Source organism: Microtus oregoni, unplaced genomic scaffold, assembly GCF_018167655.1.
Source record: "Microtus oregoni isolate MIOR12 unplaced genomic scaffold, Mior012 000054F_ref0000373, whole genome shotgun sequence".
NCBI lineage: Eukaryota > Metazoa > Chordata > Mammalia > Rodentia > Cricetidae > Microtus > Microtus oregoni.
Genome location: NW_024543830.1, coordinates 8902743 through 8922862, shown reverse-complemented (window position 1 = coordinate 8922862; position 20120 = coordinate 8902743). Strand labels below are relative to the sequence as shown.

Genomic DNA, 20120 nt, shown 5'->3' with positions numbered 1-20120 from the left:
CAGAATGTCCCCCTCCTGGGAAAGGCAGAAGAGGTGTACCACAGCTTTCAGAAGCCTGTCTTGGAGCTGGGAAGGAGCAGCAAGCGTCATATGTGAGCAGGGGTAAGGGTATCACCTGGCTGCTTTTCACAGGGTTGCTGCTTCTATCTTTCTTGCAAGGAAACTGACTTGGAGAAGGTAAATGGCTTGCCCAAGACACAGCAAGGGGCCAAGTCCAAAGCCTCCCCTTTGCCCTGCCCACACAGGAAGGGACTGAGAGGAATGGGGCTTGGAACTGAACTGCAAGGGCTGTCAGCACAGGCAGAGGCGAGCTGCAGAATGGTCAGCCCTATCGCCTGGCGCTGGGCAAGCGCCTCAGGTCGTGGTCTCACCGTACTGGGTGAGTTTGACAGACTTGTCAGACAGAGTCCAGTGACCAGTTCCAGGCCTTTCATTAAGAGAAAGGCTGTGTTCCCATAGAGAATCTCTAGATGTGCCAATGGGCCCTGCATAGCAGACTTCAGGAATCAAAAGTGGCTTATGATGCCCCATAATGCATTTGGCAGAGAGCCAACAAACTCCCTCCCATGCTGAACTGTTTCTACTTCTCTTTCTTAAAGGATTGTTTGATGTGTCTTCATCCTGTGACTGGCATGGTGTGGTCCAGTGTTCCCTTCATTACCATGGGTAATTATGGATGAGAAGGTAAGCAAAGATGGCCCAAGGGGCTTGGACCACATTTTGTGGCAGGCTGTTCTCTGTTGCTCTGGGCTTTGGTTTCACCAAACGCTGGGAATTACAGTGTAGGAATCTGGGACACAGTGACAAGACACAGTCCCCGAGCCCAAACACACAGATGGTCATTTTCATCATACGCCTCACGGGAGGTACACGTTCATTTAACCCCAGGGTTTAATGGGGCGGTCTTACTCCATTATACTCTACCCCCCTTTTAAAATTTAGTTCCTGGTGGAAAGAGGGCATGGGGAGGGGGGAGTCAAGCAAAAATAATGTGTATGACTTAGCTGGGGACCATTTGTGGGTACACGTTTTCACCTCATAAGCAAAACTAATACAGAAGACTTAACATGGAATCACTGTGGGCACCGAGGGATCAGCAGTAGCAGTTTTAACTGGGGCCAAGCTAGCAGCTGCACGAAGGTGATAAGAACACAGCAAACGGGGCTGGGAGCAGAGGAAAGCGCGTGGCCGAGCCTTGGTAAGGCGGACTGAAAATGGGAGATGGAAGGGAGGGGAGGGGGTGGGAAAAGGAGCACCTCCTCCGCTCTCAGCCTTCTGTGTCCTCCTCCTTTGCATTTCCGGTGACCTGTAAAGACCCAACAAGGTGTGACCACTGCTAGGCCTACACTATCCCAGGGCTTCAAGCTGCCTGTCGGCCACTCACAGTGACTGGTGCTCAGTCTCACTGCCTGAGACTGTCCAGCTTCCGGCCTTATGTCTAGCCGGAAAAATGCCTACTTCCATTCACGAACACTAACAAGGCTTGAGACAGGACGGTGGGGTCTGCTGCAGAGGCCCTAGTGAGCCGGCAGGTTCTCTGCATCAGTGTCCTCTTACCCTAAATTTCCCACCAAAGGAAAACGAGTCACATAACCCCTCCCAATGTCAGCTTCTGGCTCCTCCGTGTCACAGCTCCTGGGGCAGCAGTCGTAACGGGGTAGATTTGTAATACACTTCAGCATGTGGCAAAAGGATCTTGAGAAAGATTTTTTTTTTTATCATTTGTACAAAAACATAATTTAGGCTGGGCGAGGGCATGCATAGAAAAGCTACAGCTTGTAAAATTCGAATCTGGTACATCAGTGCCAAGGGTGGAACTCCAGGCCACCCACCGAGCACAGTCCCACAGCTGGAGGTGGCTGGTTCAGCGAGGGGCAGGAGGGCATCGGACTCCAGAAAATGTAAACAGCGTATTGTCAACATAATTTACTACAGTCTCTGCAGTGCATATAAAATGTCTTAGTGCAGCGGCTTACAAATAGTTTTTCCTTTAAAAAAAAAAAAACTGAAACAAACCAACAGCTCTCTACTTCATGCACGGATAGTCTTTTCAACCCATCCCTCTCCAACAATGAACGCAGAGAAACCATTGTTTGAAACGAATATGAAAACTTGCTACAGAAACACCCTGGTGAGAGAGGGTGTGGTCATAGAGTGTCCTGGGACAGGCCTAGCACAGTGGACAGGACAGGTGTCAGGAGTCCCTATGGAGTCCTTTTCTCTCTCAACTCAGAAGACCAAAGCCCAGCACACAATGTGCAGCGAGGTCATCCAGCCACTGGAGGGCACCATCACCATTCAGCTGACAACACATGTCCATGGAATCAGCCACAGAGAAGCCCTGTGGTTTTTGCTTGTTTGTTTTTCATAGAAAGCTCAGAGTTCAATTTTGATTGCATCCCCAGCTCCCAGAACATACACACACAAAAAGCAGTTGTTAAAATACTGACATTGGTTTCTTTGTTCCCTCGAACGTCCTGCAACCGTTTTGCATATTTACGTGAAGCATCAGTTTTCCGTGGCGAAAGAGCCTATCAGAAACTTTAATCCAGGCCAGCCCTCTGGCATCTCCCCATCCAGTGGCGGAGTCAATCTTCCCTCGTTGACTCAGCCTAAAAGCCAGGAGTCAGCAACTACCCACCAAGAGCCCACACCCATGAAATGAAGGAACAGAACAAAAGACATTCTTTCTTCCTGACTGAGCCAGTTTGGTCCCCGTTTGTTGATGCAGCATAAATGAGAACCAGCAGGGTAGGCACCGGAGGAATTAAGGTGCCTGGACAGCTCTCAGAGAACTAGAGGGCCAGGACAGGAGAGGAAGGTTTGTCTTGCTTCCCCTCTTCTCCTCTGCCACCCTACAAGTAGCCCACACCCAGTAGATCCCTTGAAGGACCTGTAACCACAGGGCCCAGAGGCCTGGAACTCCTGGAGCTTCCATGTTTGCTCATTCTCGTTAGATTTACTTCCACAGTCTTGGGCAGCTTTTTCCACCGGGCTCTCTATCTTGGGACTCAGGATGCAAATTCCCATGGGAAGGTATGGCTGGTGAAGATGGGGGAGAGCGGGAGTGGGGGATTCACAAGGTCTTCAGAGTGAGCAAAAGGCAGGACTCGAGATTGATGCTGAGGCTGTAGAGCAGCTAAGCATCTGGCCTGGGGGGGGAGGGGCAGGGCAGTGGATTTCGGATTTGTGGGCTGAAAATTAAAAGCTACCAGCACAACCAGAGAACCTGAGCACGCGTGCACGCGCATACACACATACACACACCCGTTCAACCTAAACCACACACACACACACACACACACATACCCTAAAACCACACACACATTCCAACAAAGCAAAGGGACAACCCCTGACTCAACACTGTGTTCCCTTGTCTGTTGAGACTAGGAGACAGCAAAGATCACAAGAAATTGCTCCTGGTCCTCTCCTAGGACAAATGGACAAAATCCCCACAGCAGTGAGATTCGGGGAGAGCAGTGACAGATAAGGAAGACCTCATCGTCTGGAAGGAAGACAGAGAGAGGTGAGAATTCCTCCAGCCTCTCCAGCAGGCTCTAGGGACACCCCCGTACCCCTCCATTCTCCCAAGCTCAGTGTGATACAGCTCAGCACCCTCCATGGGGCCACACACAGCCGCCACTCTGACCACAGCGCTCCACTCAGGCAGTCCCTTCCGGGTTCACTGGACCTGTCCCCTTGAAGATTTGGCAAAGCACCTGCAGATGAAAGCTACCTGCTCAGTCAGGAGACTGAGCTTGCCAACGACAAGCCTTCTTTCCTCCCTCCCGAATCACTGGCTTTGGTCACTACAATAGTAGGTATGTATGCTCAGGGCAACCCTCGGAAACCAGGCGCCACCATCTGGAACGCTGGACCCATCCTTCAGGCTGGTTTGCCTTTTTTTTTTTTTTTTTTTTTTTTTTGGCAAGGACCAGATCCCCTTTCGCCCCCGCTGGCAGATTGGCTCGCTGGACACCATCTAATCCTAACGGGGTTCCACAGGGTTTCTTCTGCACATGCGCAGTTCTTTGAAGCAAAATTCAATGCTTTCATCTTGACTATAAAGTGGTTCCAACAACTCCAGCTGAGGGAAAAGATAAGATACAAATTGGGCCCACGCTACACATATTTTTCAAGTCTTGCTAAGAAAGTAAAAAAAAAAAAAATGTTTGGGTGTATTTTGATCCACGGGTGGCATTTTCAAATGTGCAAAAACAAAAATGTCTTGGAAGAGATTTCTTGTTACTATAAAGTCGTCTTCCTCTTGCTTTTCAGTTGTGAAAGAAACCCTTCCACAACACTGTGAGATCCACACGGAGAGGACCAAAGGGGCTTAAAAGAGTACATTACACAGAACAGGAAACCCCGTAGCACCAATCTGAAAACACGAGACAGACTGGCGAGTAGATGCGGCACCTGGAGCTACGCACGACGGTACCAAAACCAAAAACTAGAAACCCAGGATGTTGGGTGCAAAGAGCTACCAGAACTGCCACCTGGAGGCAGTCATCTCTGTGACCAGGATCTTCCAACACATTCCAGGTCTGACTGGTTCCTGCAGGGAAACCGCAGAGTTCGGGTGCCGTCGCCTGTCCAATCACAGAGCATGAAGCAATGAGGAAAAGCCCACAGGGCTCCTCTGACCCGACCCTGCCACGGGCAACGTCTGCTGGGGGTCACCTCCCTTAGTCTATGGCTCCAGGATGGATGCTGAGCACAGGGGGCTCCAAGCAAGTCGGGGAGTAGTTGAGGTGCGGCTCCTTGATCCACAGCAGGGGCACCCCGTTCTTGCCCTCTGAGTTCTTGCTGGAGTTCCGGCTTTTGAAGCGCACCAGCAGAATGGTGATAATGAGGATGCCGAAGATGGGGAAGGGGTAGAAGAAAACAAAGTAGAAGAGTGCGTCGTTGGAGCAGATGAGCGACTGCAGGGTGGAACCTGGAAGGCAGCAAGAACTGTCAGTGGGGAGCTAGGGCTGGATGGAACTGCTTCCCGCTCCTGAGAGGAGAGGTCACCTGCCCTATGGAGCGCTTCCACACGCTCTCCTAGCCCTCCCCCTGCCTCCAGTGGCCGGGAGACTTTTCCCTGTTAAGTCTCTCACAACACCCCAGCCATTTGTTCCCCTTCAGTTCAAATGATACAGTGTTTCCATTTCTACTGGGAAAGTCTTACACTAAAGTTGATCTTATGGACCGTGAAACTCGATGTCTGGGGTGTCAGAGAAGCTGACCCCCATTCATCCTCACCTCCCCTTTGTGGTAAGCAGGTATCTACCAGGTCCTTCTGTGCTCAGTTCTGCTGTAGACGCCTCTCTCGGGGAATCTAGCACAATCCCTGCCTGCCTGCCTGCCTGCCTGCTTGCTTCAAGGAGCAACTGTACCGGAAAGACACTTGCTTAACACTCTCTACTGGCATGTCAGTGTGGGCCATGGACAGTGTCCAGTGTCTGCCTGCACAAGGTGGGCTTACAGCAGACATGGTAGAGAATGAAGCGAAAGCCCTGATACCAGGTCAGGCTGCACGGTAACTATTAGCCCTTGGCAGGCAGCTGGTCTCCCAGTGAGCCCTGTGTTCACGAAGCTTATTACAGGGATCCACAGAGCAGGTCAAGCGTGGCCTCGACACTCTCATTTCTGACACTGGTGCACATCGGTTCAGGCTCTCTCCATTTCCCTTCTGTCAGACAGTTGCACACCATCAGAACTAAGGCAGCACGCGCTTACACTTAATAGTTTGCAAATTTCTATCAAGTTATTGGTGGCCAACCACTCTCAACCCATAAAAGCTTCAGTTTCACATAACATGAGGTCAACAGGAAGTGATACGGGCAGAGATTTCCGAGCAGCCTGAACCTCAAATCAAGATGACAGAAGACAGGATGAGCAAACTGATTTGAAACGAGGTTGAAAACTTGAGATTTCTTCGGTTTCTGAACTCTAAGCCGATTCCACTGGAGCAAACACCATGGTCGGCCTGATCCACTCTACATTTTGACAAACAGGCAATCAAACAAGCATTTCCTCTAGTCTCTGTTTGGAGTGAAAGGCCCTCACAGGAAGGAGACCATGTTCAGGACCCATTTGAGGTGATAGGCTGCTGTTGTGTCTCTCCAAACTCCCCGGCTCTGTCCTTCTAGGCTGGTCTCAGTGACCAGGCAAAATCTGTGACACCCACCCCTAAGTCAGATTCCAGAATAAAAGTGACCCAGGGACATGAGGGAAGGCATGATTGACGGCTTCCCCTCTTCCCTCCCTCCCTCCTGCAGTCTGGAAACACTCGCTAAGTCACTGCAGGCTGACTTGGCATTCTAATGTGTAACAGAAACACCAAGCAAGACATGCGTGCAGTGAGATTGTACTGGCTCAGGTAGAGGTCAGATTGATCACACAAGCCACACGGTATGTCATCATTTTAATTCCTAGCCCTGTTTTTTTTTTTGCATGGGTAACTAAGGGTCAGTCAGCAATGTGGGCTAGTGTGTCAAATTCTTCCACATCTCAAACCCTACTAGTAAGTGCCCATAGCAGTGAGGAAAAGTGCTTATTAATCCACAACCAAGCTTTTTCACTTTCCAAACCCTGCAAGGACAACAGGGACACCTTCTTGTGTAACTGGGGAAACTCACTTGTGTCCAAAACCCGGATGCCAATGGGAGCCGACTCCTCCTCGGTTAGCCGGTACCATTCCTTCTGAGGGCTGGGCAGCCACTCTTCCACACGGCAGGAGTAGTTGCCTGTGTCGTGGGGGCTCGCCTCAAGCACCGTGAGCCGGTACAGCAGGGGCGAGAGTCTTTGGAAGCGCAGCCTGCCTTCCCAGGGGCTGCCTTCAGGACCAAAGACAGCATCAGGTCCCACGCTTAGCAGGACCATCCTCTCTGTCGGGTCTTCACCATCCTCTTCTTCTGATACCGCCTCCTCCTCTTGGTCCTCAATACCAAGGCTGCCCCTTCTTCCTCCACCTTTAGTCCTTAGAGAATACCAGGCCACGGCAAAGCGGGAATCCTGGCTTGATCGAGACAGGATGCTGCAGTCCAGCTGGAAAGCTGCCTTCTCAGAAACGGTAGCATTGGGGACCACTGTGTCCACCTGCAGGGCGGCATCTGGGGTGGGACAAGAACAGAGAAGGGAAAAAGGCTGATTTACTTCCCCAGGAAGGTGGCTCAGAGCTGAAAGGGCTCGCTACACAGACCTGAGTTCAAGCTGCCCCAAAACCCAAGTCAATAAGCCAGATGCCAAGGGTTTGCAGGAGAAGGGCGGGGGGGGGGGGGGACGGTGTGCTGATGCTGGGGAGATAGCTCTGTGGTTAAGAACACTTGATGCTTTTTTTTTTTTTTGGTTTTTTTGAGACAGGGTTTCTCTGTGGCTTTGGAGCCTGTCCTGGAACTAGCTCTGTAGACCAGGCTGGTCTCGAACTCACAGAGATCCACCTGCCTCTGCCTCCCGAGTGCTGGGATTAAAGGAGTGCGCCACCACCACCCGGCTACTTGATGCTCTTGTGGAGGACTGGGGCCCAATTTCTAGCAGCTACATAGAGGCCTACAACCATCTTTAATTCCAGTTCCAGGAGACCCTTCTGCTGCCCTCTGCAGGTACCAGGCACACATGTGCACTCCACGTGCGCGTGCACACACACACACACACACACACACACACACACACACACACTACTCATATACATAGAATAAAATTTTTAAATCTAAAAACTTTTCTTTTATGGTATGGTGGCACACATCTTTAATCCCAGCACTTGGGAAGCAACAGCAGGCAGATCTCTGTAAGTTCAAGGCCAGCCTGGTCTAAGAATTCCCCAGGGTTACATAGTGAGACCTTGTCTCACCACCCCCATGAGAAAATTAATTAAATAAATGCATAAATGAACAAGGGAAAGGGAGGGCAGGAAGGAGGGAAGATGGAGGGGACTCTAGACTGTGTATAGGGTCTCAGGCTTAGGGGCCACACTGGGATCACGACTGCAGCAGGACAGAAACCTGCATCCACTCTGTCTGCTCTCAGCTGTGCAGAAAATTCCTTCAGGCTCATTTTCCTTGTTAGAGAAATCTACCAGGAAGACTAGAACATCATTCTAACTGGCAGGGACCTAGCTGGTTCTCCATAAACGTTTGTCTCCGCCCACTCTATGGGGGCTTCCCCAGTGATCTGCCAAATGGGTAGGAGCTGGGGAAGTGTGTCTAGCTGCCGTTCCCTGTTCCCTACACTTTACTTCCAGGGAAAGAGAAGCACCAGCCTCCAGGCAAGGTTGCAGCAGCAGCAGCATCAGCAACAGCAGCAGCAGCAGCCGCCGCAAAACAGCCAACTATGTACACAGAAAAAGAAAACTCGAAGGGGATTTCTCCTCCAGCAGGGACACGCGCAGATGAAGTCAGCCACTGCCCTCCCCTGAGACAGCATGGCACACAGCACAGCTGCTGACTACTCCAACTCTAGCTCAAATCAGATGTGACACAAGGAGAGGAGCCTGCAATGCTACAAGGACCGTAGGAGTGCACATCAAGATGCCAGGAAGATATAAGGCTAGGTGTTTACACTGACAGGTCGCAAGTTCAGTTCCATGCCATGTCCTCAAGGGATGGTTGACTCTTTGCTGATAAGGCTCAGTGGTGTTGTGGTGCTACGGGAGGCACGGGAACGCTGCACATCTCAGTCTTAATTATGTGTTAAATGTAACAATAATTACACCCAGTAATTATATGCGTTTACACACTTTAGAAATGGCAATAGAGACAAGAGGAACAAAAGGCCACATGGAAAAGTCATTAGTGCCAGTGAGATGATTGGAAGCGAGAGTGGCGGCTGGAGGTCCTTGCTGCTTTCTGCTTAAAGAAGCCAGGCTTTTCTACTGAAAATCCACCGGCACAACTTCTGAACGCAGGGCCAGTGTTTCAAGGTCTCTGTCATACTAACCACCTGTTCCGATCTGAATGTATGCTTTAAAAGGAACATAGTCTTATGATCTAGAATAATTAACTGCTGGCTTTGATTCTAATTAAGAAATCTAATCACCTGAGGAGAAAGCCTGATGTGCAAGTTCCCGTTCACAGGAAAAACAAGTTGAGAGAATTTAGAATACAAGTGTACAATACAAATGTTCATATGCAAACAATTTCTTCCTTTTTTAATAAAAGGATTTATTTATTTTTATTTTATGTGCATTGCTTGTTTAAGGCTGTTGGGTCCCCTGGAACTGGAGTTACAGACAGCTGTGAGCTGCTGAGAATGGAACCCGGGTCCTCTGGAAGAGCAGCCAGTGCTGCTAACTGCTGAGCCATCTCTCCAGCCCTGCGGATCATTTCTTAAGGACTGTGACAGCTACCCTTTACTCGACTGTATTTGGAATCACGTAGGAGACACCACCTTTGAGCATGTCTAGGAGGGCATTTCCAGAGAGCGTCATCGAGAAGGGATGACACACCCACTCCGAATGTGGGCAGCACCACCCTACGAGCTGGGGTCCTGGTGAGGAAAAGGAGGGAAGGGAGCAAGCCGGCTAAGCAGTGGCACCCACATCTCTCTGCTTCCTAACTGGATGTCACGTGACCAGCTGCCTCATACTCGATGTTCCCCCATGAGGGGTCCGTCTGTCAAACCAACCCTTCCTCCCTTAAGTTGCCTCTTGTTGGGCATTTGGTCACAGCGACGAGATAAGTGCCTATACAAGCATCCAAAATATTCTTAACACGGAAACACGGAAGGGTAGGGGCCTTACCAGGTCGCATGACGGTGACGACTGTCTGCCCAGCTGTATCCTCAGCCCGTTTATACCACACACCACTGGGGCTGGGCAGCCACTCCTCCACTCGGCAGCTGTAGGTCCCACTGTCCTGGACCGCCACATTCTGGATGAAGAGCCTATACACGCCAGAAGAAGGGCTCTCCAGGTGCAGTCGCCCCTTCAGGTTATTTTTGGCAGCCTGTTCACCATAGTGGAAGGTGGCATCCCGGCTCAGATGGGCCACTACTTCTCGCTCTGGGTGGTTGGGCTTCCACACAAACCATTCCACCATGAGCTGGGAGGTCATGCTGGTACGGTTCAGGACCACGCACTCCAGCTGGATCTGCCGGGTCTCCAGGATGGACAGGTTCCCCTGGGCTTGGCTGAGCTTCAGGCGGCTGTCTGAACAGGGAGAAAGAGACACGGTAACGGTGACGTGACAGCAAGCAGTGCACAGCACTCTCGAGAGGGCAGCTGAACAGGTGTCCCTGGAGCACAGGAGGGCATCCCATGCATGCTTTTCAAACATGGCACTCTAAGCGTGTTGGATCCTTGGCTGTGTGGGAATCCACTGCTCAGCAACAGCTCTATCTGGTTCAGAACCCTTCCCTAAGAGGTTTCGATGTTTGGAGGAGGAGAAATAAGCAAGAAAGGACTAACGGCAGAGACTCCAAAGTGCAGAGACTCCAAAGTGCAGAGACTCCAAAGTGCGTGGTTGACAGAAGAGGCAGTTAGCAAGAGAAGGGGCAGGCGTGGGCAGAGTGACAGCCCCCTCCCAGCAGCGATAAACGCGAAGTTGAACCCAGGGTCCTGCACATGCTATGCATATACTGTACTACTGAAATATCACTGCGGTGCTATGAATGAGAATGGCCCCATAGTCTTACTTATTTGAATGCTTGGTTCCCAGTTGGTAGAACTATTTGAGAAGGATTAGGAGGTATGTTCTTACTGGAGCAGGTGTGTTCTTGGTGGAGCAGGTCTGTCACTGGGTGTGGGCTCTGAGGCTTTAAAAGTCTACACCATTCTCATTCTCTCTCTCTCTCTCTCTCTCTCTCTCTCTCTCTCTCTCTCTCTCTCTGTCTATGCCTGGGGTTTGTGGCTCAGATCAGATCAGCAGTAGTTGGGAGCCACTGCTCCAGCCCCATGCCCGCAGCCATGTTCCTCACCATGATGAACATAGACTCACCCTCTGAAACTGTAAGCCAGCCCCCCAATCAAATGCTTTCTTTTATATGTTGCCTTGGTCATGGTGTCTCCTCTCAGCAGTAGAACAGCAGTAGACAATCACCAACCCATGGAAAACTGTTTCACTAAGTTGCCCATGCTGGCCTTGAGCTTCTATAGACTAGCAGGCCTTGAACTTGGGATCCTCCTGCCTCAGCTGTCTAAGAACCCAGGATTATAGGCCCTTACCACCAGGCCTGTGTTAGCAAAAATCTTCTAAGTCTGACCACATGATAGATGGACTATGCAGAGAGCCAGAACCATAAAGGAACTGGCAAGGAACACCCAGTTTAATATGCACAGACAATGGGCCTCCAAACGGCTTCTTTTTCAAGGTGGAGAGAGAACAACATGACATCAGCACAGAAAAGATGGTACTGATGGGACTGGGAGCTGTAAACAGCTGCAGAAAAAGCTTCCTTATGTGGAAGAAGTGTACGAACCATGGCTCTTGCTGATAGCATCCCTGAAACTTCACAAAGACCCTTACGAACCCCTCTGTACCAGAAGATGCTAAACAAAAGAGCCTTGGGACCAGCTCCCCAGAGTGATTTATAAAGAGGAGACCTGACTCGCTCACTCTCTATGCTTCAGTGTTGTCTAAGTGTTTTGTGCCACATAGAAGATTGCTGTTGCAAATAAAAGGCTAAAAAACAAAATGGTTCTATTTTTAAACAGCTTGGCTAAAATATATGTATGAGATGTTAATGCTGGCACGGTATCTGAGTTGCAAGACTGACGCTTTCCATCGTGAGTCTCTGCAAAGGCTCAGTAATGTATGCTTCCTTATCAGGAGAAAAGAGAAGGGGACAAGAACAGAGAAAGAAAGAGATGAGGACACAAACCATAAAATCAACTGAAAAAGCAAAAACAGTCATGGTCAGCACCCTGTGAGCTTTCTGTACTGAGTTCACTATAGAGAGACGTCACTGTGCTTGCCGATGGGACCCTTGTGACCCTTGGCATTGTCACTTAGCTCGGCAGCAGCTTTAGGTGGGGAAACCCCTCCAATAATGTTTAGGACCCAAGAAGACCTTCTTGGCATCAAATGAAAGGAAGAAAGGGAAAAAGATTGGTGACTAGAAAAGAGACCTTGGGAGGTAGAGGTCGGAGGGGCAAAAATAATGTTATCCTAACTGAGACAAGATAGGATGGACGGCAGAGGCAGAGCAAGAACTCTGGCGGGCCTGAGAGCCGCTGTCAATCAGCTCTCGGAAGGCTGCCAGTGACACACTGCAGCATAGCTGTAACCACGGCTACTCGGGAGGCTGAGGCAGGAGTGCAGCTTGCAGCTTGGGTTCATAACGTGGTCCGGCAGGCAGACAGGACGTGGTGACGTGACGGCCACAGAAAGCACCTCACAGACGGACTTCCTGCTTTATGTACCAGAGCAACTGTCACTGTGTGGCCAGAGGGGTCCCAGAACACAGCATCCTCAGGGAAAGGAAGGGAACGGTGTCCTTGCATCCAGCATGGATCAGGCCACAGCTGGACTTCTGCCCCTGCTCCCACTGCTTTGCTGGGAGTCTGATGAAGAAACAAATCCCTGCACTCATTTAGGAGGCTTCAGCTACTGGGAGACACAGCCAACAAGCATGCCTATGCGCATGCGTGGTGGGGCACAGAGCTCCCTAGGCCCTAGTCTCTGTAGGAAAGCCACAGGCCTATGAGGGCCACACACTCCATTCTTACCTGGCTGCTTCACGGTGACCTCTGTGCGGCCTGAAACCTCCTCGGCCAGCTTGTACCAGGCATAGTTGGGGCTCAGCAGCCATTCCTCCACGTGGCAGTAGTAACTCCCGCTGTCGCTGACCTCGGCTCTCTGCACAGTGAGGCTGAACAGGCCACCTGACGCATGCCGCTCGAACTGCAGCCGGCCTCGCAGGCCCTCCTCCTCGGCATAGGTTCCGTACTCGAAGGCCGAGCTGTGCGTGGTCTTGAGGATAAGCTTGCCGTCTGCGTCCGAGGGCTTGTGGACGTACCACAGCACGGCGAAGTGGGAGTTCTGGCTGGTCTGGGATTTGACTGAGCAGTTCAGCTGAATAGGCCGGTTTTCCACCAGGGTGAGGGTTCTCTTGGACTTGCTCACCTGCAGCTTTGTCACTGTGAAGGGAAGAGGGCAACTTAGAACCGACCCAGCCATGGAAACGAGGTCCGTCCCAAGCTCACTTCCAGGCTGGGAGGCTGGTTCTGCCCAACAGGAAATACTCCATGAAGTAACATCCTTCATCCAGTGTCAGTCACCCATCTCCTGTCACCTCCTGTGCCCTGTCCATTGTCTCTGCACCACTGCTTGCCCCCAGCCAAGATGCCAATCCGACAATAACTTGACCTTGCTTTAAAAGTTTATTGGCTCCCAACTGCGGGAGAATTCATAGAAGAAAGTCACTTGGCCAGCACGAAGCCCCCTCAGAACTTGGCCCTTGCCTAACTGTCTTGACCCATCACCTAGGACTCATCCCCCAGCTCCCACAACCCACCCTTTACCCTGAGCTCTGGCCACTCCCTGTTGTTGTCTTTTCTGCCACCTCCCTGCCAGACTCTTCTTTCCATTCAATCTCTTGACTTTTCTGCCTCCCATCCCAACAGGCACGGTGTTTCCTCCTTTGCTGCCTTCTGATACCCAGGCTGTCCCTGCACCCCCATCTCGCCTCTCCCCGAGTTCCGAGGAACAGAGATCAAGCTTTTCCATCCAGACAGCTGGTATTCTCCATCACCCACTGTCCCACTAGGCTGTAAAAAGCTGAGGACCCCTGAGACTGGGACAGTCTCAGACTCACAGTGCTAACTGCTGGTGGAATTCCTCATCTCTGCACCCCAGAGCCTAGCAGTGTAGGCTTAGGAAAGCAGAGAGCCCTCCCTCGATATTTGCTGGGATGCTGGAGATGTGACAACCAACAGTTATGGGAGGCTTGATGAGAAGAGCAATGGACAGAGCAGAGTGGGCACCAGCCTCGCTACCCTCACCATCACAGTCCAGAAGCAATAGGGGTGGCCAACTTCAGATATCCATGCTCAATAATGGAGACAAAGTTCACCTTTAAGGGCCAAGAAGCCAAACTCTAGTCAAATGTATCTTAGGACGATAACTGGAGACTTCCCCTGGGCATCATTACACTTGCTTCTGCTTTTCCCTACCAACCTAAAAAACCTTCCTATTAAAACCGAACAAAATACAACAAAAACAAGAAAGGAGAAAGCAATTCTCTTAGTAGGCTGATCATGGAAGCAGGAGTCACCCCACTCCTGTCTTCACCCCTGGTTCTGGACCACTCTGCCAGTTGAGGGAAACGGGGTATGGTACAGGTCCCACAGCGAGGGGACAGCCAGGGCCCCTGCCGACAAGCCAGGCCCATCTCCAGGCCAGGCTGCGCAGCCCGTTTCCTTAAGGCCGGAGTCCTGCAGCTGGAAGGCACAGAAACTGTCCAGGTGTGGGTGGGCCCCTGGTTGTGACCCTGGGACTCCTGAGTCTCATGTACAAGGAAGGAGAGCTTTGACAGCCATAGACTGCTCCTCTGTGTAACACACAGATGGGTTCAGGACGAATTTGAGGCTGTGGCGAGAAGGCAGCAGGTCTGCACCCAACACCATTCCTACAGAAGCACCTCTGAAGATCTGTCTTGTGTTGCCAAGGCGGACTTTCTCCTCATGAAGGACCTATGAATTCACACACCTCGAGCCATGGAGCAACACCAAGATGGGCTACGGCCCCACACTCTAGTGCCCTATATTTTCTCCAGTCTTCCACTTTCTCCTTTCATCAAACACAAAGTCCTTCAGGACACCCTGGGAATCCCGGAGACTGGGCTGGCATTAGCCTGCTGGACAACTTTTCCAAGCGGACTCGGGCGAGGCCTGAAACAACCTGTTCCCTTTCATCCCTTCCGACCCAATTCACCACATGCAAATGGTATCTCAATCAGTGCAGACGACACCACCTGAATTATCTGGTGTACGGCCAGATGATCTGGATTGTTCTGTGTGGAGTAGAAAGAGCTTTAAAATGTATTATTAATTGGGGCCAGATTATTTTTGCAACTGTTACTAAGGAAACCTCAATTGCTATAGTAACCGCATATGTTAAACTGGAATCCTATGACTCAACTTCAAGTCAGTCACATGGTCATAAAACCAAGAAGCCAAGGAAGAGAAATATTTCAAAGCATTTCCAATTTTTCTTTTTTTGCCATCCCGTGTCAAAATATTATGAAGTGTTGGGGAGCTTAAAAGAGGGGTGCTTTTGAAATCTGGTGCATGTCTGACAGATGGGCAGGGGGTCAGCTCTTACTCTCAGCTCTGCCTTTCCTCCCAAGTCTCAGGGGTAGGGAGGACACGTCCTGAGGCCCCGAGGAGTCAGGAGGCTCCACAGCTAATTAGGAAGCATTCACAGGCCTGTCTCAGCACTGCCTGGGGCAAGGTGCGGCTGCTAGCCTCAACCCCTCAAACCCCCCCACCCCCACTCCCCCTGTTAGGACAGCCTGGACTTTTAAGAGCGGGTGTTTTCATCTGCCAGCAAGAGCACCGGAAGTGTGCATCTAATTCTCCTAGAGTACCCGGCAGATTAAATGCAGTAGCTACAGAGTCCAGTACCAGGCTGGGTGTACTCCGAACACTACGTAAGTTTTAGCTCTTCTCACTCCCTTTTGGTTTCTATTTCTGGTCCCAAGATCAAAGCTCATAATTAAATGGGACACTGATATAATTGGCAACTGGACTTTTAAAAGTGCTGTAGATATGGCCGTCAAGTTGGCTCAGAGGATAAGGGCACCTGCTGCCAAGTCTGGCAACCTGAGTTCAAACCCAAGGACGGAGAGAACTGGCTCCCATCAGTTGCCCTCTAATCTCCAAGGGTGTGTGCTATGCCACATACCTACTTCCTTCCCTCACTCCACGCCCCCACCCCCACACACAAAAAAATAAATCCTAAGTCTGGAGAGAAGAGCACTGACTGCTCTTCCAGGAGGCCAGCGTTCAATTCCCAGAACCCACAAGGAGGCTAACAACTATCTATAACTCCAGGTCCAGGGACTCAAATACCCTCTTCTGGCACCAGGCACACGCATGGCACACAGACATACATGCAGGCAAAACAACTATCTACATAAAATAATAATAAACAAAACATTCTAAATGCTATGGACCAGCAGCATGAGATCAATTGGGGGTGGTGAGTTTCTTAGAAACAGACTCTGGGGCCCACTAAGTCAGAATCTCCATTTGAAGAAGACCTTTAACAGACTTGCCTTCGACCAGAGAAACAAATGCTGGGCTTGGCTGCTCAGCAAACAGACTTGGAGAAGCAATGAATGCCTAGGCAAATGTAAAGACTCTCAGAAGTGAGGCTTAGTTAACCCCCCAGTCAATCACCAGGAGAAGAGAGAGAACAGAGAATGCCGCAGGAGGCAGGAGCAGAGTCAGAGAGGCTGGGTGGATGGCGGTGGCTGGCCAGGATGGCGGTGGCTGGCTGTGCAGCACACTCACACAGCGGCACCCACCTTCCCATCAGCTCCCATCATTCACAGGAATGCCCTTTCATGCGGCAGCTGGACAGTTTCCACCCCAGGCTTGGGATCAAAGTCTGTCAGTGGAGGAAAGGCCGCGGAGCTAAGAGGAGCGGGGCTACATGGAGGAGGGAGAGTGAAAAGGTGGAGGCAGCGGCAGAGAACGGCACCTGCTCCCGGCCAACCTACCCATCCTCCGAATGGATTTCATGCGTGTGTTGCTCAGGCAGACACACTTATTCCATCAGCAAACGACTCTCCTTAAACACAACCACAGCTCATAGCTACCTCACACCAAGGGCCATTTTGCAAAGGTCTTCTCTTTTTGTGCGTCTGGGCAAAGAACTATGACCCAATCATTGCTAATCACATTAATAAATGGGTGATTAAATAAAACCCAATTAATCTTTTGAAAGAGGAGCCATTAATTCTGACTGTGATGAAAGAGATAACCTTGCAAAACAGCTGCGATCCCTGAGTTGGGCTCCAAGAAACAAATGAGCAGGTGGTCAACAGGTGAAAATCGAAAGGGACCAGGCACCCAGGGCACGAAACAGGCCGAGTTCTCTGTGTACTGATCAGGGAAGAGCCAGTGGCTGGGCATGGTGGACGCAGTTCGCGAGGTCAGTGCCAAGACTGTGGGGTCTCAGGGCTGGTTCTTGATCCTGCCCACCTGTAACTCTCAGAGAGGACTCAGAGGATAAGTAGCAAAGCTGCCTGGGAACTTGTTAGACCCATACTGGGTCAGAAACAGGGGGAAGAGGGACACCCAGGGACCTGTGGGTTTGTGAGCCCGCAGGCTCTTCCGGTGTATTCAAGTGTGAGAAGCCGCAGGTATAGAGGTGCGGCAGATTCTGTGCGGAGAGCAAGGAGAGAGCAGAGGAAAGGTGAGGAGAGATGGGTAGAGAACAAAGAGGAGGAGGGGAGACTCTGTTCTCTCCACAACATCTGACAGGAATGCCAGGGACAGAGGAGGCCAGTGGCTGGGGTAAGAGATGCTTCAAGTGCAAGGAAGCAGGTCACCCAGGAGATTGGGGAGAAGGGAGAGTTCTGGGAGTACCCCTCCCTCAGGATGCACAAACACACGCGAGCACACTCTGGGAAGCAAGCAGCAAAAGCAGCTGCCACTCATGAAGTTACTGCACTTGAAGTTCCCCAGCCCCTGCCGTGCCTCAGTTCCTCTTCCCCCTCTGCATGGCCATGACCTCCCAAGCCCTAATAAGCTCTCCCTCAGACCAGGGAGCAAGCCGGGGAGTGGTCACTCCCAAGCCGACAACCTGTCCCTGGGACAGCAGTTCTCCACAAGGCAGACAATTCCCTCGCTCCCCTGCCGCAGACAGGGATCTGGAGGCAAAAAGTCTTTTCATTGTTACACTGGTTTAGGGAGTGGGAGAAATTTAATGGCTCAAATTCTCTCCAGTAAAGCTCTGTCCGGTGTCCTCTGTGACTTTCAAACGACATTCACAGGAGTGAGAATGCTGCCTTTGGGCCGAATCCTACTAGGCTTTTATAGTAAACACAGCACTCTTTCCCCCACATTTTTAATATGTAGGTCAACCAGGAGGGATCTTTATCGTCTTCAGTCGGCCTTTTGTAGTGGCTGTCACTCTGCAGTTAAGGGCAGCATTCAGAGCCCCTCTGGCCAGGACTGGGTCCCCTTGTCACTGTCTCTGAGTACTTATTTATGGTGAGATGCATTTTGCTACAAAAACTTGAAAATATATATTCTTCCTAGCCAGATGTGGTGGCACATACCTATAATTCTAGCACTTGGGAAGCTGAGGCAGGAGGATCATGAGTTTGAAGTCAACCAAACCAAACAAAGAGTACCACCCTGTTTAAAGGTTGTGTGACTAGAAACGTTACACTGAATTTTATATAACTTCATTATAGGCCAGTAAAGACCAACTGTCACCTAACGGCACATGAGGGCTGGCAAGGTGGCTGGTGACCAGCTGTAACTCCAGCTCCAAGGGATGTGACGCCATCTTCTGGGTTATCCGAGTACCCGTATCCCTATGTGCACACAGAGAGACATACACATACACGCACACAATTAAAAAGAAAATCTTAAATGAAAGGGGTATATGGTCTACACATGACCAAATTCCTAATTCCCCAAGTTAGGGCGCTCTTCCTTAACAGGCTCATCTCTTGCTAACTCCTACCCTAAGCTCTTTACCAATGTTAACTGTGTTCTTCGCTAGTCCTATCAAGTATTAGTCCCGGTTTTACAAAGATGCTTTCTCAGTCACAGAGCCAGTGATCCGGGAGACACGGAATCCCACCCGGGTCGTGTGGCTCACTCTCGCTTTTCAAAAGGATGAACCGCCCCACCCCCGCGTGTCCGTTCTCTGTGCTGGCTAAGCCCACATCTGGAAGGTCTGAATGCCCTGCCTTCTCTCCCAGACAGTCTGCACTGGAGTCCTGTGTGACAGCCACCTCTGCAGTCCCAGCAGGTGCTCAAACGTGCCCACAGGGGCATGGAGGGGCGGGGCGAAGGGAAAGCAGCAAGAGTTGGGAGGTGAGGCAGCAAATTAGCAGAGAGCCTGGCACACCCACCCTGCCAGACCTGTCTGCAGACAGAGCGGTGACCCTAATTAGCTGACACCAGTAATAAGCATCAGGTGGATACCAGCCGCCACAATGGCAACGAGACTGAAGCATGAATGGAGGTTGAGAACTCCTCTTGGGGCTCTCACTCACGTGCCCAGCAGAGACAACAGGCAGGCAGAAGCTGCGTGGGTAGCAAGGAGGAGAACCGAGGCTGCCCTGGGAGAATGCCCTGACAAGGACAGCCATGTTCACAGACCCTGGACTTATACAGTCACAGAAAGCGCCCGCAGCTAGCCCAATCTGCCAGGTCAGCAATGAGAACGCAGAGAAAACGGATTTGGCAGCAGGAAGAGGGCATTAAATATTCATCCACCTGCCCATCAGTCCAATCCCAGCAGCATGCACCCACTGACAAGCAGCCTTCTACCACCGGACGCTGTCCGCCTGGAGGCTTGTTTATTGCTTTGTCAATTTTAATGCACAATATTTAATAGCCAGAGCAAGGGATAGTCATAAACATTGGCTAAGTGAATGCTGACATTTCCCTTATTGCTTCTGTATTTATCCATGTGAAATTGGAGGGTGTTTTTGGAACTGAAGAAAATCAGAAGGAAGTAAGATGATGCCTCACAGTTAAAAGAAAGAAAAGAAAAAAGAACTGAACAAGAATGGAACACTCTGGGCTGGCTAAGTCTCGACTACAAGATCATTCAGAGAAGACTAGACTAAATCAAGGCAGAAAGGGAAGTTAAGATTGCCTTGGGGAATCACAAGCTCTGAAGCACGCCTATGGGCTGGAGGTAGCCAATGATAAATCCATGGCATGTCACTTCTGACAGCAGGTTGCTCATGCCAGCTAACCAGAGAGCTTGATGAAGTAAATAGCAGTGGTGTGGTCACCATCAGTGGCTCTGGCAGGAGTCTGGGTACAGACCACAAAGAACTTGACTGGGACAAAGGACGTCGCGATGGTAGAGGCTGATGATAAACGAACTGAGTCTGTCACTGGTGCCTGGGTTTCTTGCTGATTCTCCTCAAATAAGAACATTCCCAAAATACTCTTTAGGGGTGGATGGCAACCCTTTGGAAGATGCTAACCCAGGCTT

At 50.8% G+C, this 20120-nt stretch overlaps 1 protein-coding gene across 2 annotated transcripts in view; it reads right to left on the bottom strand.

The window, feature by feature from the left end:
- Window positions 1-1911: 1911 nt before the first annotated feature.
- The window catches only part of Igsf3 (immunoglobulin superfamily member 3), a 90600-nt gene continuing 72391 nt past the window's right edge, over window positions 1912-20120 (bottom strand). For both annotated transcript variants that reach the window (XM_041637991.1, XM_041637992.1), the window contains 4 exons: window positions 12650-13060; window positions 9725-10132; window positions 6627-7100; window positions 1912-4939 (listed from right to left, as the gene is read on the bottom strand). In XM_041637991.1, the coding sequence (XP_041493925.1) occupies window positions 4689-4939; window positions 6627-7100; window positions 9725-10132; window positions 12650-13060 (1544 nt within the window). In that variant the 3' untranslated portion in view covers window positions 1912-4688. The remainder of the gene's footprint in view (window positions 4940-6626; window positions 7101-9724; window positions 10133-12649; window positions 13061-20120) is intronic.